The 18,522-nt window shown below is 43.3% G+C and overlaps 1 protein-coding gene across 2 annotated transcripts in view; it reads right to left on the bottom strand.

Moving 5' to 3' along the window:
* Nucleotides 1–4,953: 4,953 nt before the first annotated feature.
* bcar1 (BCAR1 scaffold protein, Cas family member) overlaps nt 4,954–18,522 on the bottom strand; it is an 87,671-nt gene continuing 74,102 nt past the window's right edge. For both annotated transcript variants that reach the window (XM_079162382.1, XM_079162383.1), the window contains 6 exons: nt 16,355–16,504; nt 12,316–12,411; nt 11,782–12,174; nt 10,332–11,210; nt 8,817–8,903; nt 4,954–6,515 (listed from right to left, as the gene is read on the bottom strand). In XM_079162382.1, the coding sequence (XP_079018508.1) occupies nt 5,970–6,515; nt 8,817–8,903; nt 10,332–11,210; nt 11,782–12,174; nt 12,316–12,411; nt 16,355–16,504 (2,151 nt within the window). In that variant the 3' untranslated portion in view covers nt 4,954–5,969. The remainder of the gene's footprint in view (nt 6,516–8,816; nt 8,904–10,331; nt 11,211–11,781; nt 12,175–12,315; nt 12,412–16,354; nt 16,505–18,522) is intronic.

The following is an 18,522-nucleotide window of genomic DNA, read 5'->3' on the forward strand; positions in this document are numbered from 1 at the left end:
CTTCACCCGAGTGTCCAAGACATACGGCCGCAGATCAGATGATACGATTACAAAGTCGATCATTGATCTCCGGCCTAAGGTGTTCTGGGACCAGGTACACTTATGAACCACCTTATGTTCGAACATGGTGTTCGTTATGGCCAAACCATGGCTAGCACAGAAGTCCAATAACGAAACACCACTCGGGTTCAGATCGGGCAAGCCGTTCCTCCCAATCACCCCCCACCAGGTTTCTCCGTCATTGCCCACGTGCGCGTTGAAGTCCCCCAGGAGAACTATGGAGTCGGCAGGCGGCGCCCTTTCCAGGACCCCTCCCACCGACTCCAAGAAGGCCGGATACTCTGAACTGCTGTTTGGTGCATAAGCACAAACCACAGTCAGAGCCTTGCTTCCCGCAACCCGTAGGCGCATGGAGGCGACCCTCTCGTTCTCTGGGGAGAACTCCAACACAGCGGCGCTCAGCCGGGGGCTCGTGAGTATCCCCACTCCCGCCCGGCGCCTCTCACCTTGGGCAACTCCGGAAAAGGACAAAGTCCAACCCTTCTCCAGGAGCTTGGTTCCAGAGCCAGTACTGTGTGTGGAGGTGAGTCCAACTATATCTAGCTGGTATCGCTCCACCTCCTGCACCAGCTCCGGCTCTTTCCCCGCTAGTGAGGTGACGTTCCACATCCCTAGAGCTAGTCTATGCTGCCGGCAATCGGCTCGCCCAGGCCTCCGGCCTGACCTGCCGCCCGGTCTGCATTGCACCCGACCCCGATGCTTGTCCCTGCGGGTGGTGGGTCCACAGGGTGGCTGCTCCATGTTGTTTCTTCGGGCTGAGCCCGACCGGGCCCCATGGGCGAAGGCCCGGCCACCAGACGCTCGCCGACGAGCTCCCCTCCTGGGTCTGGCTCCGGGAGGGTGCCCCGGTTTCCCTGGTCCGGGCGAGGTGGCTGAAGTCTGTGGGCTGCTTATCATTGGGGTTCTTTTGAACTGCTCTTAGTCTGGGCTCTCCCCTGAGACCTGTTTGCCTTGGGAGACCCTACCAGGGGCTACTGCCCCGGACAACATAGCTCCCAGGATCACTGAGCCACGCAAACTCCTCCACCACGGTAAGGTGGCGATTCGCGGAGGACCGTAGCTAATAACCGTAGCTTGCGCATCATAATGAGATTATTAGGAGGTGTTTCAGCTGCAGGAAAGCACTGAAGGCTCAGATATAAAATGCACGGCCCGCCACTGCGTACTACAGTTCGGCGCTGCGAACCTGGAAAGCTAACAAAACTGTAATATTGTGTAATACTGTATTAGTTTACTCTGTGATTTAGATATTTCTGGATATTGATAGTTTCTACAGGGACGTGTTAACCCCGTCTGGTTGTTAACCGATTTCATTTAATTGTATTAAATGTTATTAATTAAGGTTAGCTAATTATCAACAAATTAATGTAACGCCAAATGAAATGGCATTTCATTATGCTGTTCTCCACTTTCCATTGTCGTCATCTTCTTCTTCATTTTTAGCGGATTGCAATTGCACTATTTAACCCCTCAGCCTATTTTGAAGCCTCTGCTCGAAAATGTCATACCCATACTAAAAAGAGCCTTTCTCTCTAACTACAAGGTCTATTTGAATAATTTAAATGGCATAATAACACAAACAATGTGAGCTTTATTAAGATGTGTACATATCAGTGTATATGTTACTGGTTAATGCTGAATGAAGATAACACACAGCAAAAATTGAAAATGTTCAGGTTCGCCTGGAAAAAAAGCACTTTTATTGTTGATTTGTATTTGAAATAATGCAGCAGTAAGTCTAAAAAACTCCACAATCATAGTAAAACATGTCAGTAGTCTCTACATACTGTTTTTACTTTGATAAAGTGAAAGCACAATAGAAAAATAGAGGCTTTTGTACAGAAAGTATAGTATGTAAAAATAAATAATCATATTACGTCATAGTATAGTATTTCGAAAAAAGTCTTTGGATAGTATGTTAGGATAGTTCTGAAAGTAAAAAAGTCACACGTCCATATGTCATAAATAAGTCATGCATGCCACATTATGTCATAAAAGTCATAGTATAGTTTTCAAAAACTTCATAGAAAGTCGGAGTATGTTCACAAAAGCATGTCAAACAAGTCATTAAAAAGTAATATAATTTTATTTCTAAACAGTCCTATTATATTGTGTCAAAGAGTGATAGAATAGCATACTATATTAAAAAAAGCCTAACTAAACATAGTATGGTATCGCGAAAATACATTGAAAAGCATGTCAAAAAAATCATAGTATGTCAAACAGGTTATCCAAAAAAAGTCATTGGATGTCGAAAAAGTCATAGAAAGGTTTTTGAAAAGTTTTTCGACAAAATTCCCAATTTTACTTAATTCGCAATGCTATACTAATGACTTTTTTCGACATAATATACTATGACTTTTTTTACACTTTCGACATACTATGCTATGACTCCTTAATGATTTATTTCAACACACTATACATTTTCATATTTTGTTTCGATATGCTATGCTTTGACTTTTTTGGACAAACTATACTATCACTTTTTATGTTTTTTTGTCGACAACCTATACTATCACTTTTTAATGACTTATTTTGACACACTATATTACAACTTTTTAATGATTGTTCGACATACTATACTGTCACGGCTTACGACTAACTTGTTTTTCCTTGTGCCTCAAGATCCCTGTGCCCATGTCGCAGCCCAGCCGCCGCCACATCAGCCTAGCTGCATTCTCCGCCTGCTCTTCGAGCTACTCATTAAAATCCATTTCCTTCACCTACACTGCCGTCTCCGTGTCTGCTTATGGGTCCAGGATAACCGACCATAACACTATACTATACTATAACATTTTACAACATACTATACCAAGATTCTTTACGACAGAATATACTAGACTTTTTTCAACTTAATATACTAGGTCTTTTTCTATGGCTTTTCGATTGTGTTAATGATTTTTTTTTAAACATTATGCTATTACTTTTTTGACATACTATTTCATAATTTTTATGATTTTTTCGTAGCTTTTTGATGATTCTTTCTACCTTTTTCTATGGCTTTTGTTTTGCTATACATATGTTTTCTAGACATACTTTACTATGACTTTTTTGACACTATACTATACTTTACTATACTATGGCTTATTTTGACTTTTTTTGACAAACTATACAGTTAGTTTTTTATGACTTTTTTGACATACAATACTATGACTTATTGACATACTATGCTATGTTTTTTTAGGCATACTATAGGAGGGCTTTTTTGAGATACTATATGATGACTTGTTTATGATGCTTTTGATATGTTTTTTTCTTTTGGGATACTATTCTGCAACTTTTTTATGAGCTTTTAAAAACATGCTATTATATGGCTTTTCTGTGGCTTTTTTGACGTACAATACCATGACTTATTATGAGACTATTGTTATGACATAGATCAGGGGTCTCAAACTCATTTTCACTCTGAGCCACATCAGCATCACGGTCGCCCTCAAAGGGCCGGTTGTAAATGTAAGACTGTGTAAATGTAACTACTCCTAACATATTGGTAAATAACTGTCTCTGCATTTGATTATTGTTTATTCAAGTGTAAAAATATTGTACATGCAGTTATATAAATGTAAAAATATATTTAAGCACATTTCTGATCTTTTTAATTTAGGGTTAAGAAACCCACATCACTTGATCAAACTTTTACAGAAAATAGCAAAGACAAATATCAAACAAGTTATTACAATAACTTTGTTCAAAGCTTAAAATCCTTTCAAGGGTGCATTTGCACAATCCCACGTGAAGTATTTCATGTGTTGTAAAGCCACGTTTAAAGTAGTCTTCAATGTACTCACAACACATTTCCATTTCAAATGTGGAGTAACCAGCCAAAGAGCTGCTTCTATGACTGTTTAAGTATCTCATCATTTTGACTTTCTATCTTATAACTTCGACTTTCTATCTCATAATTTCGACTATGGGGATATTTTTATTATCAAGTCTAACTTTTAATTTAATTTAATTTGTTTAACTTTTTTTTTTTTTTGCTGGCGGATTCGCCACATAAAATGACGTGGCGGGACGGATTCGGCCCACAGGCCTTGAGTTTGAGACCCCTGACATAGAGTGTCATAAGATTTGATAATGAATATAAATGCTGTTTACCTCCCTGCCTGAGGGTGGTGCTGTACATTGTGTCTGTGTTTTTGTATCTGTTGAGTTGCAGGTGATTGGATGAGGACTGATTAGGCCCGAGTTATTAAGAAGGAACCTGTGGAGGCCGGCTCACGCTCTCTCTTTTCTCTCCAGCTCCCAATCAGGCGGTGCTGCACTGCTGAGGGGGTCGCTGATCTTTGGGGGAGGGTACCGGTCGGATTGGCCAAGGGTTAAATATAGCCTAAAGGCAGTCCTGGTAGTTACAGGGGTGAGACGCCCTTCTTGTTCACATTGTTTTCTCCTGTTTTTCTGGTAATTCTTTTTTTTGTGACAACCTCTCCCATGACATGTTCTCCCTGTGTCAGCGTGGGTTCTCTGTGGGTTCTTCAACTTCCTCCCACGGTCCAAAGACTCAGGTTAATCGATGGTTCTAAATTGCCCGTAGGTCTGGATGTGAGTGTGAATGGTTGTCTCTATTCGCCCAAAGTCAGCTGGATAACGGTTGGATGGATGTTTGATGTGTAGGCCAACAACCAACACCCAACACCCTCTCCACAGTGGTTTTCTTCTGCACCTTTCCCCCTATGGGTGAGTCAATATATTGATCAAGTTCATCATTTGTTGCTGTATTTTGCTGTATAAAATATTTTTGTTGCGACTATGGTCATCAAAATCATTAACAAACCATGGTTGTGTTGTTTTTTACCTCGGGTTAGGGACATCTGAAAAACAAATTGTGTAAGTACTAATAACTGTGTTCCCTAACAACCTCTGAAATCATAATTCCACCCGTCAGTCTCAGAGAGAAGAAGAAAAGCATGTTTAATTCCATGTCAGATTTTAGCCTTTTACACTCCTTTTCTCAAATACATGGCTCTTACAAAAAATCCTGCATAAAGTTTTCCCAGAAAAAAAAAGCAACTGAGAGGGCACTGAAATCATCTTTAATAACTGCAGTACTCCAAACGTACAGCTGTGTGGACATCTCTTGGCAGCAGTGCTGCCTGCACCGGAGAATTGAAATCAGTGTGTACAAGCAATCGAGCCGCGGGCGGTGACGGCCTCCTCCGACGCACGGGGACCGTCGAAACGGTCGGCTCGCCATCGGGTGACGTTTAGGATGTGTGTGTGTGTGTGTGTGTGCGCGCTCCAGTGCTTTTTCGGAAAGTGTGCCTTTGTCAGGGATGGAGAAGAGCATAGATGTACTACAACATACAGTCATACATATCATCTGGAATTTACACATCCATAACAATAATGATACAAGGATCAACAATCAGAACCAGAATTATACAGTATAGCAATAATAATAACAATTATTGATATTGTCTAAAAACTACATTTATTTACTTTTCTTTGTTCTTCAAAAAAGAACCATATATTTATGTATATATATGTATATATATGCATATATATATATACATATATATACTGGAAGTTCTTGAGTCTTTTTTTATTTCTGGTTTTCTGACTAAATAAGTAACTTAAATATTTACAGTGATTATTTTACAACCATTGGCCCAGCCCGCTGAAGATAAAACGTTCCTTTTAGTTTGTCTAGAATAAAAAGCGTGCGGAAGGAAGGAGGGACGAGGGAGGGATGGTCCCAGTGAAAGGTGGGGTGGATGTGGGGTCTCCAGCCTCAAACTGGAGGGGTGTACAGGGTTTCCCGCAGGGGGCTCCAGGTCCTCCCTCCCCCCGTGCTGCAGGGGCGTCCAGCCCTTGTCGCGGGGAGGATTTACTGCCCCCCGTGCTCCTGGGTCATCTCAGTTGTGTCACTGTTTGGTTTATTTTCCTCCCCCGTGCCCCCCTTCTCTCCCCTACATGACCAGCAGCTGTCCCAGCACCATCCTGAACTGCTGCGTGCACCCTGCCAGCTCCCTCACCCTCTCAGTCATCTCCCTGGCCGCTCCGGGGGAAGGATACTGGAGCGCCGCCGTCTTCGTGCTGACCACGATGTCCTTGAGTTTTTCGCAGAGGGCGTTGCTGCTCTGGGCCACGTGCGCTCTCACGTCGGGTGACTTGGCTTGGCGCGACAGCGTGTCGCCGATGAACACCAGCTTGTGCGCGCTGAGGATGACGAACTTGCTGTGCGCGACAAAGATCTTGGGCGGCTGGTTGGAGCTGACGGCGGTGAAGAAGGCGTCAATGGCATTGGTCACCGCGGTGACGTTCTGCTCGCACTGCTCCTGGTAGAAGAGGAGGAGCTGACGGTCGCCGTGGCACAGCTTGGAGCAAGGAGGGCCCCCGGAGCCGTTCTGGGCCTGCTGGTTGGCCGGAGGGGGGTGCGGGGACGGGACCCAGCCTGTCATGTCGTTGTTGATCGGCCGGCTGACTTCCTGCTCGAGTCGCTCAAACTGTTTGATCTGGAGGAAGAGGAAGGAGACCGTCAATGCTTTATCATAATGCTATGATTCCAACTGTAATATCTTAACTGTTGGTTACCCGAAACAAGTCATTTTATAGATGACATAATCGCTGGATTGATCCATAACTCATTCAGCCCAGTCAGAGGTACCGCTCCAATCAATGAACATTTAGATGAAAACATGATTTGCCAAATCTGGCAACCCTTGAAAGCAACTTGTAGGAGCCGCATTTTAGTTCATGGTTATGTATATTAATTATTGATCTTTTTATTTTATTTTTTGTTGAAAGCTGAAGGCCCACCAATACACAACTACTAAATGTAGACAAAGAGTCTAGGGACGTAACATGTCATATCCCTGCAAATATCCAGCAACTACATGTGTCTGGCAACATTTCTTATTAAACAAAATGAAATAAACACTTGTCTGAGTGAGGAAGACACCATCCTTATACTAACAGCTCTAATTACGACTTTATTCTTTCAATATTACGACTCCTCAGAAAACGGGGAGATATTGGGAGAGCTGTTTTGAATGTGCAAAGAAACGTGGATCATCTTGCTGACCCTCTGTGAGCCATTAAAGTCCATAAATGTACACATGAATTTAAATGAATTCATGTGTCATTGAGGTGAATTGGTGCGACGTTTACATTTTTAAAAAAAGTATAAAGACAAAAGAGGGAGAGTCTATCATGTCTACATGTGTGCTGACTCTGCAGAGATGACATGAAATGAGAGAAGTTTATAGAAAAAATAGAGAAGGACTGAGAGACTAACTGCATTATGTTCCATTCTATTGTTATTAGTGCTGGGCAACAATTACAATGATTAATCGCATTGTTATGTGCAAAATTCAATAATGAATTCAAAAGTAGTGTATTGCACACTTTTATTTTAAAAGTACTACTATATGAACAAAAGTGCAATAACATTTGGTTTGCAAACACTTTAGATCAGTGGTCCCCAAACTGCGGCCCGCCTCCACATTTGGTCCGGCCCCCTGAACAATACCAGAGACGCATTATGATTTTTTTTCAGGCTGCACAATTAATCGAATTTTAATTGCGATCACGATTTTGGCTGCCACGATTAAATGAGCATGATCGTCTGCGATATTGACGTTTAAAATACGTGCTCTGCTACATATCAAATCAAACGCTTCCTGAATCAGCCAACCACCAGGGGGCGAACGAGATGAGAGCTGTCATGCGCGCACCCTGTAGAAGTAGAAGAGTAGAAGAAGTAGAAGAGCCGAGAGACGGGAGCTTGAAGGACGAGTACTTGTGCTTAATTTATTTACACGCCGGCATGTCTGTCACTACATGGTCGCGCGTTTTCAATTCCCCTGCTCTCTGTATCGCGCACGGCGGTGTTCCGCCCCGATCCGCGCGCACGATGCAACAGTCGCTCACCTGCGAGTAGCACGCACGTAGCACCCCCCAGTTTGGGGACCCCTGCTTTAAATAAATAAGGTGCTTTTTAACAGCAGTATTCCCTTTACACAGTAGCAGTTAAAATACGGTTATAATGATTCTGATAATAGATATTCAGCCGGTGTTCACAACTTTATCTTCACACAACTTTATCTTCTCCATGTTTTTATGTTTGTTAAATTCTCAGTAGCGATAACTAAATGATATGCTTATTATACATATTCCAAACAAAAACTCTAAAAAAATAATTGAAATGAATCATTTATTTTTTCCTTTTTTTGGTATTTTGGTCAGACACATATGCAACGCTGATTACGTAATATGTGTGGTATTTGTTATAAATGTACATTGGTACATAGAGGGTGATAGGAAGCTGTACATGGAGGGACTTAGGACCCAGGGGAATGTAGGTGAAGGAAACAGGAAGAGACGCCACACAAACAGCTGTTCACCACTCACTGCCCTGTTCTTGTGTTAAAAATGCCCGCTTAATAATAAAACTGTGTTAACGCCGATAAAATACTTTCCCAGCACTAATTTTCATATTTTTTATTTAGTGTTTTTCTTTACAATGAATAAAGACATTTCCATCATATATTAGTGCAGGAAAATTTGCCAGAAAGCAAGAAATTAAGTGCTTAACATTGTTTTTATTTCCTGTGCGAGGACCCCCCAAGCTTAATATGTGTCTGTCAGCTTGTTTTTGGTCGGCCCCCTAGTGGCCCAGCATTGTTTACAGCAGCTTCACTTCTAATTATGGCCTAAACGGCCACTCATTTGTTCTCTCTCTCACACAAACAATCACATCACAGAACAAAGAAAGTGAGAGTAATGGACTGAGAGAGACACAGACAGACGGGTACCTGTTGCTGCTCCAGTTGTGTCTTGTGTCTGATGATATTGCCTTTCTCCAGCAGCTGTCTTTGGTTCTTCTCAAACTCCTCCTTTCCCTGACGGATCAAACACAGCTGTAACACAACTATTGTACACACCGACATGATGTGTACAAAACATCTCTGTTCTTCAGGAGCTTATTGAGGATCATGAGAAATATACAGCCTCTGCCTCCCTCTAGTGGTGACCGCAAGAACTTTGATGGGACCTAACATCTCCTCTCATGCACATTCCTTGAACAGCCTTGCTGACACACACACGCACACACGCACACACGCACACACGCACACACGCACACCCACACACACACACACACACACACACACACACACACACACACACACACACACACACACACACACACACACACACACACACACACACACACACACACACACACGCGCTGGGGGGAGATAAAAGTACTACACAGCTAGATATGTCTTCTCCTGGCAAAATAAATAAGAGAAAAAGAATATCATATATGATATAATATATAATATGTACAGTTGATCTCGTCAATATATCTATACAAGCAAAGTATATGTTCAAGATGTAATACAGTATTACATTGAGGGATATGTGCAGTATTTGTATAGGTAATTTAATGTTTACTTTCATTGTTATTATTATTATTAGATGTATTTATTCTTTCTTATTTACTTCTTGCCTTTTTTCCCTAGGCTTTGGCAACATGGATGTATTGATTTGTCTGTTTGCCAATAAAGCAAATTGAAAAAAAATGAAATTGATTATGACTTCAGTTCTCATCGATAAATGCAACAATGTGTGAAGACACAAAGCTTGTTTTCCAGGCAGCTGCTGTGGGACTTCAGATGCTCTGTCGTTTATATCCAGCAACACCAACAGCAGAGGACAAACCGAGGCAATATACTATAGCATATATGTTGTAATAAACAAAAGGCACTTTTGAAAACAAAAAGCTAACGACAGAATGTGTGGAACTATGTGAGTATGGAGGGCAGCTCAGGGACTCTGTGTGAAGCTCGCTCAGGTTTGTTCCAGAGCGTCACATGACCACAGTCACACGGCCGAGCTAAAATAGCTTTCGTGTTGAAACTAGAAATGTGCACTCAGTACTGGTGAAGGTCTGAAGCAGTTGCTGATCACTAGCAGTTCGTACGGGCCGGTTAAGAGAACTGAGGATTCGGCAGTCAGTGATGGTATAAAACAGTCCATAAAAAAGTTTTTTTAAAAAGTGTTGGATCACTGCAACTTTGAGAGGTCCTTGAGCATACAGTCCTAAATGAACACCGAACATATTAGGCTGATGGGTCTGGTAGTATGTGAGATTAGCCGTGGACAGACAGACAGACGCCCTCACACACACACACACACGCACACACACGCGCACACACGCACACGCACACGCACACGCACACGCACACACACACACACACGGATGCATGATCTCCACCAGAGAAAGAAACAGCCATGTAAAAAGGTGTATGTCCATGTGTGTGTACCTGTAAATGTACATAGTCGTAGTCCTCCATCCAGCCTTCCTCTGTGGTCTCATATGGCCGGTCCACACCTTCCTCTTCCTCTGCAGCTGTAAACTTTGGCGGCGAGGGGAGGGGCCGCGACTGAATGTGTACCCTCTCCCCTCCCTGATAGCTCCCACTTCCCGATCCCGTCATGTGACCGCTGATCTCCCCCGGGATCGGGGGAAGCGGCAGCTGCTGCTGTCGGTTGGTCCGTTTGAAGAGCAGCGAGGCGTTACCGTGGAGAAAAGAGGCGAGCTGCTTGGCGTCGTCGGGGATGCCTCGCGCCGTCATGATCAGCCGATCCAGGTCGTCCCCTCCCGGGGGGGGCGCCGCGAGCGCGGCGTGCGACCAGGAGACGCCGTCCAAGCTCTGACTGTGTCGGATCAAACTCTGGAAGACCTCCTCCATCTTCCCCACCTGACGGCCCAGCTTGGTCTGCAGGGAGCGGTCCGTGGCCTGGGCGGAGTTTGCCACGGCGCCCCGGGCAAATTCTAAGAAGTCCCGCACGGTGGAGCGCACCCGGTCAGCAGCTTGATGAATGGCGGGGAGGTTTCCTTCCAGATGAGCTGGGCTTCTCCAGTTACCCGTGATGAACGACATCATGAGTGAAACGCTGGACTCGACGGCCTGCTGGAGGCGGGACAGACGCTCCATGGCCTGCTCCAGGTCCAGCATGAGGGGCTTCCCCGGTACGGAGCCAGGGGCGGGAAGGGAGGAGGAAGAGGAGGTGTCGCGGACGGGGACCATGTCCAAGGAAGAAGCGGAGTGGTTGCTCCGTGTGCTTCCCGTGCTGGAGGCGGACAGCCGCTTGAAGGACAAGGTGAGCTCCTCACTGGTGGACTGAGCGTCACGCACCACCTGGAAAACACGGACGCAAAATAAGCTAAGCTAGCAGTTTAGCCCTGTTTCCTGTCTGTGTACAAGCTAGCAGTGCTAATTTCATCAAAATGAATTATGATGTGAACCATTGGTTGAAATGTTCACAACGAAAACAGAAACAAAAGAAATAATCTGCTTATACTGTATAATTATAAGCGCTCATAAATATTAACAATATTATTATTATTATTATTATAATGCATTTTATAATTACTTATACGGTCAAGTATCATAATAGTTTTCACTTTACTTAAAGCAACAATGACGACTTAGAGTAAATGATAAGATTATAATGTCACTGTGAACAACCAGCAATTATGAAGTATTATGACACCTGACCTTATAGCATTATGATTGTTTAAGAGTGCTTATAACTCTAATTATACAGTGCTATTAACAGATTATTACACAATATTACTATGTTTGTAATGCCTTATAGACATGCGTGATATAGAAAGTGTTACTCGATTACAGTATTTGTCATCAAATAGAAACTAACTGAACACAACAACGATGGTTTCCCAAAATGTGGGAGCGCGTCTTTAGATACCTGCGGGGGGATGTCGTAGACATTGTGGTCGCCTCCTTTCTCCTCTCGCTCCCGAGGGAAGTCGTAGACGTCCTGATGGTGGTGACCCCCCGTCCGCAGGCTGGCGGGGATGTCATAGATGTCCTGAGGGGGCTGGCCGACTCTGCCCCTGTCGCCGCGGTAACGCTTGTCGGTCAGGATCGGGGGCGGGACGTCGTACACGTCCTCCGGGATCGGCGGCTCGTCGTCGACGTCGTCGTTGCCGTTGCTGTTGAGGTTGCTGTGCGGGTACTGGCCTGGGGGTGGGGGGACCGGCTTGAGTTTGGCAAAGTGGGGCGGCACGTCGTAGGTCTCCTCTCTGATTGGCTGAGAGTCGGGGACGTCTTTGCTGACGGACGGGGGGAAGTCATACACCTGAGGAGAGAGAGAGGGAGAAACATTCAAATATTATAATAAATACTAAAGCAACTATGACCACTGATTTATATCACATTTTTGAACAGTAAGAATAGAGTATATATATATATTTTATACAGTATATTCAGACAGCCTTACCGTCTGCTGTGTGCTTTTGTCTGTGCTGGCTGGGATGTCATATATATCCTGACCACTAGAGGGCCCCTTCACCACCATGGGAGGAGTGTCATACACCTGAACACAAGACATCCAGACAGACAGAAATAACATGCAGTTACACACACACACATCTCACAGCTGCTTCACGATCATACCGGCCTGATTATGTATGAAGTATGAGTATGATACGGCCAGCAGTTTATAACAATAATTCCTGATGATACAATTCATCAAACTAATGTGACCTGGTCCGCCATGAAATAGATTAAAGAATTGAATTCCATTTAATTATTTTAAATTCAAGGCATGGGAAAATATTAAAAATTTGTGTGAATAAAATTGAAGACTTTTTAAAATCTTCTAAGGCCTTTCCTATTTGAGGAAATGGAATAAAATCCTGCAGTAACTGCTAACATCACACTACTGTACAATAGGCGAGATGGGAGATGTGAAATGACTGTTGGTACCAGATGTGGTGATAATGTCATTGTCTGTGGGGAATGGCGACATAAAAAACAGGCAAACCCCCTCGTCCACTGGAAGTTTTTAAGGGGACGTGTACACAAATGCAACATCACGTGTGTTTGGCAATTTAAAAAGCTGATGGAAGCACGAGGACAATCGCTCCCAAAGTGAGAACAAGCACATCTAAAGATGCTTTAAAAGGTCCTTTAGGTTCTTTAAAGTGTCACCAAGAGTACATTATTCTATTAGAAACCAATCTGAAAAGATATACGCAGGCGCGCACACACACACACACACACACACACACACACACACACACACACAAAACAAGGTTTGAAATGGTTGAATGCATTATATCTACTGCCTTTGTCTCGGGAGAGGAGAAGCAGCACAGTGGGGATGAAGAGGTAAAGAAGAGAGGGACGCAAGACGGACGAGAAAGGAGGAAAAGAAGGGAACAAAAGGTGCGGGAAGAGGATGGTAAGAGAAAGATTAAATAAAGGAGAGGAAAAAGCAAGACGGGAGGAAAAGGGGACAGAGGGAGGAGGGGAGGAGAGGAGGAAGAAAAGGGAAACAGGAAGGGGGAAAGATGGGGAAAAAGAAGAGAAGAGGAGGGAAGGGAAGATAGAAGCAGGAGCAGAGAAGAAACGTTTATGGAAAGAACGAAGGCAGGGAGGAGATGAGAGGAGGAAAAAGGAGGTGAGTAAGGGGGCGTAGAGCAGGCCCAGGAATGTGAACCGGTGTGGTTTTGGTCACATGACCAGCTCTCTATGACACAGGGAGCTTGTAGAGGAAACGTCTATCTATTAACACTCGCTCCCTCAATCCTTCCTGTCCTGCACTCTTCAGCCGCTACTCTGTGTCTCTCACACATACTGGGAGGACTTCCTGCCTCTGGCCACTGACCTCTGACCCACACACACGTTATTATCACTCTATCTAAAGAACATTTAATAAATAATGTTTATATTGAGAATCGTGGAACTTCACTGGCATTGGTATCGACGACTACATTTCTGGTATCACGACGTCCCGATCATTTTTGCATGAAAAATTACTTCATCGATTATCAGTTTTCAATTTGTTTTCGTTAGTCGACTCATCGTTGCAGCACCGCTAATTTGAGATGAGAGAGAGACGCTCTTTCTTCCCGACTGAGCAGAAGTGTGACGCTCAGACAGCTCGCTGCAGCCGTACGTACGTATACGTGTGTGTGTGTGTGTGTGTGTGTGATTACTTGTTACGGTGAGAGCCATCTCCCACACAGCACACATTTTTGATGAAGGTCCTGGTGTTGCGGTGCGTTCATTCTTCACCTTTCAGATTGCCCACTTCAAAATAAAAAGCGCCGGCAGCTACATCTGTTATTACAGCTACACATCTTCCTCCCGCTCTTTCTCCTCGCCTTCCCATCCTTCATGTCTACTCATCGTTCATTGTCATCTTGTTTTCCTGCGCTCCTCCTCTTCGCCTCCTTTCTCCTACAGCTCATTTCTCCTCCTGTGACTCCATTTTTTTTGCTGTGGTTGTATGTGAGTGACCTTTCTCTTTTGGCTCGTCAGCATCAAGACTACGTACATTTTCTGTGAATGTGTGAGTGTGTATGTGAGTGTGTATGTGACTGCGCAAGTTCCTGCCTATTAGGCACAAAACATTGTGAACAGTATGTGTGGAACTACAACTACGCAGGATTAAACTGACCAATGTGTGTGTAAATGTATACACAACACACACACACACACATCAATAACCTTCTCTACAGTGGAAAAATACAGCTTCTTCTTGTCGCCTCTGGACAGTTCAAGTATCTTGAATATCACACACACACACACACACACACACACACACACACACACACACACACACACACACACACACACACAGTGGCATATCTAGCCCGCCTGTTAGTTATGAATGACCTTCACTAAATACAGATTTAGTATCTGAAGAGGGAGTGCTTAAATAATACATCACATAAATAAAATATGAATATTCAGCAGACAGAGAGACTACTACCTGTGTGTGTCTGTGTTGAACAAGTCACTTTGATGGATGACAATGCGATGCTGTGATGTGACACACTGGCATGTGTAGGAGTACATTGTACACCTTTACAACACAGGAATACAGTCGCAACGTGCAACATCTACAGCCTGCTGCAGCTTGTACAATACTACTAAAAAAGAAACCAATTTATATGTATTGTTTTTTATGATATGACACTTTCAAAACTAACAAAGTACTCTATATTGACAAAAGTTACCCTACAGTGTCTAATTGACCCTTCGCTAAGTCCCGCCCTCAAATGCAGACTGGCCAATCACAGCATAGCGTCGTCCAACTCCGACAGCTAGCGGGTTCTGCTCTTTGGACTGCCATGCAATCTGATCAGAGTTTCTCCATTTTCAGGCTGGTTCGTGGTTAAACGTTCTGTAACAGTGATACTTCTCACACGGAGAGGTTGGAAGGATATATACGTTTCTAAAAAGGTTAGCTTGGTACATTAGCACAGCAGTAACTAGCGTTAGCACCTCAATGCTAGGTCACAGACGAGGACACAGTCACCGTGACATCACACACTGGTTGGTGGACTGCCGTTTTGAAGCCTCTGTTTTGGCAATTTGGCTGAAGTCAACTTTCATGAAGTGAAATCACACTGTGAAAGGGTTAAAGTTCTAAGACAAAACCACAAACAACTCTCAGACCGGACATTGCATTGGTAGCGACCTGTCAATCACAAGGTAGCCCCGCCCTAAAGCATACTCTGCTTTATGGTCTGTTTGACTCTAAATGGACCATCATTTACTAAATGAACATCATGCTGTATTGAAGAAGACTTGAAACTAGAGATTGAGACCATAAACTCATGTTTACAATGTTTACTGAGGTAATAAATCAAGAGAGAAGTGGAGTCATTTTCTCATAGACTTCTATACAACCAGAGGAGTCGCCCCCTGATGGACACTAGAGAGAATGCAAGTTTAAGGCCCTTCCGTATTGGCTGAAGGTATTCTGAAGGTATACACATACTGCTTTTGCTTTGAATAAAGACCTACCTCGGCTTCACAGGAACAGTATTAAATTCATGTTGATTTTGTCAAGACGTGTAACCACACCCGGCGAGTAAAAGGGAATTTGTGCTCTGCTTTTAATTTAAGCTTTACAGTGTATTACATTACAATAGTATGTAAGGACTGAGAATGCAACTTTGCACTCTGTATTTATTAACATTTAGGGTTTAAAAGTTACAAATTCAGAGAAACAAGTATGAAGTATGAAAATAGTTGCATATTGAAAAACTGCTGTGGAAACAAAACAAAGTAAAATAGTGTGAAAGCAACATGAAACTCTCATTAGTGTCATGTGAGGTCTTTATATGGCACTTATAGATCAATCAATAGATACTGAATCATATCCATCATGTCAGATAGATGCACTGACTGGAACACATCCAGTCCACCCACCCACACATACACACACACACACACACACACACACACACACACACACACACATACACACACACACACACACACACACACAGCGGTCCCACCTGTGTATTGTACTGCTGGCGGGCGGGTGGCACGTCGTAAATGTCGTGCTGGGTCGGAGGCTGGTGTCTGGGCGGGACGTCGTACTCGTCCTGATCCGGTTTGACTGTGTCGTACACATACACCTGTCCGACCCGAGTGGGGACCACCACCTGGACACAGAGAGCGGAGAGGCAGGTGAGCGTCAACAACACAAAGACGTACTGTACAGTCACACTACAAACATCAGTCTGTCAGAAGGTCGGAGGATGGATATCAACCCTACGAGAGATATCTATTGCCACAAAAACAAGAACAAAGATTGAACTCCCTTTTTGTGACTATGGCAGCCTGAACGGGTCACAGTGCACATCCAGGTCAAGACAGTCTCTCTCGTCAGACTTTGAATTTACTAAACAGAAAGACTTCTTCACCTCTGAATAAGAATGTAGTGCTTCATCACACTTAAATGAGCAAAGACTGAAGGTTGTTCAGTCTCACGGCCAATAAAAACAGTCGTCGTGGGAACCGGGCTGCCCTATTGTGTGCCTGTTTAAACTGTGTATTATATGGTTTGAGTGTTAAGTCAACCAGCCAGCCTGGGAAACCAAAGCATCTATGGTTTACAACACACACACACACACACACTCTCACACAAAAGTAGCTGTCACAACTAGTATCCCATCATCATCATCATCCTCTCTTCTCGTTATTTACACGTTCTGGTTCAACTATAACCAGCACCAACTGCAAGACAAAAAGCTTAGTGTAACCAGACTCAACACTGTATCTTATTAGTTAGCATGCTAATCGCAGGCGTTGCAAATACAAAATGACTCAGTCCATCACTAGTCCCTGTATTATAAACACAACTCAACAGTGAATGTGGAAGTGAAACACATTTTACACTGAGAAGTAAATACCATGTACTCGTAGCAAAACAGGAGTAACTGCAGACACAATTCAATACAAAATGCTAATGCTAACTGCTCCTACACTACAGCTGAATAGGGTAAAATATTTAACCAATATGTATATCACCATGAAATGTCAATCGTTCATTACTTACATTAAGAAATCTTTCAATTATGCAAATGAGGCATTCTTTTATATAGATAGAATCTAGAGAAGAATGAAAGTGTAAAGTTTGGTGTGTGTAAGAGCTGAAGTGGAGATTTCTGGATCAGAGTCTGAGAACAAACTCATTGAGAGAAAACGTCCTTTAAAGAGACGTTTAGTTCAAACACTTTGAAGACACTACAGGGGAATAGGGTCAAAACACATAACTAATAGATATCACCATGAAACTTCACCAGTTGATTACTGACATTAACACAAATAGTTTTTTTTATCACAAGTTTTCTGAAAAGTTTTGTTTAAATATGCAAATGAGGCATTATCTAGTGGTAACCTTTGGTGAATATGGGGAAATCTACAGACACAAATAGACAAAGTAGTAAAACAAACCCCGAAATGTGTATTTAGCTCTTCATGCTCTTCTTTATTGTTAGCTACTGTTCGCTAAATGTGTCCATATCTGAACCGGGCACAGAGAGATGAAACTGACTCATCTTCTTATTGGATGCATGTCTCGTCAGAAAAACTAAACAAAAACTTGCAGCGTGGTATAAATTCGGAGGCATGTGGCTCTGGTTCATACTACATACTACACTCCCCCCAAAAAGTCAATTTCATCATAAGACGCTACATAAATCCTAATATATTACCAAATGTACATCACAATACAGTGTTCCATTATCATCTAAATGTTTTATTCCACATGCTCATCGTCGGTATCAGACCGAACATCCCGTATCGTTCTGTCTGTTTGTGACTGTAATCAGTGTTTAATCACTCTCAGCTCCAGCCTTGATTAATGGAAGCTCTCTGATAATATTTGCTCAGCTCCCCAGCTGTCGGAGGTACGCTGTGAGAGAGACAGGCGGAGACAGACGATAAAAGCATCCATTTGACAAACCTGTCTGCACTAATCTGTCCTCTGCCTCCTCTCTCTGCCACCACCTCATAACACATCCTCTCTAGTCTCTCTTACAGGGAGCGGAAATTAGAACAGTTTTTTTGTTGTATTAAAAATTAAGAAACTTCATTTAGCTTTTTCTCGCATTCTGTCGGTGCGTCACATGTATCACGCTGATGTAAACACCCCTTCCCTCATCGTCAGAAAGCTTTC

This window comes from Pholis gunnellus (genome assembly GCF_910591455.1).
Source record: "Pholis gunnellus genome assembly, chromosome: 7".
Taxonomy (NCBI): domain Eukaryota; kingdom Metazoa; phylum Chordata; class Actinopteri; order Perciformes; family Pholidae; genus Pholis; species Pholis gunnellus.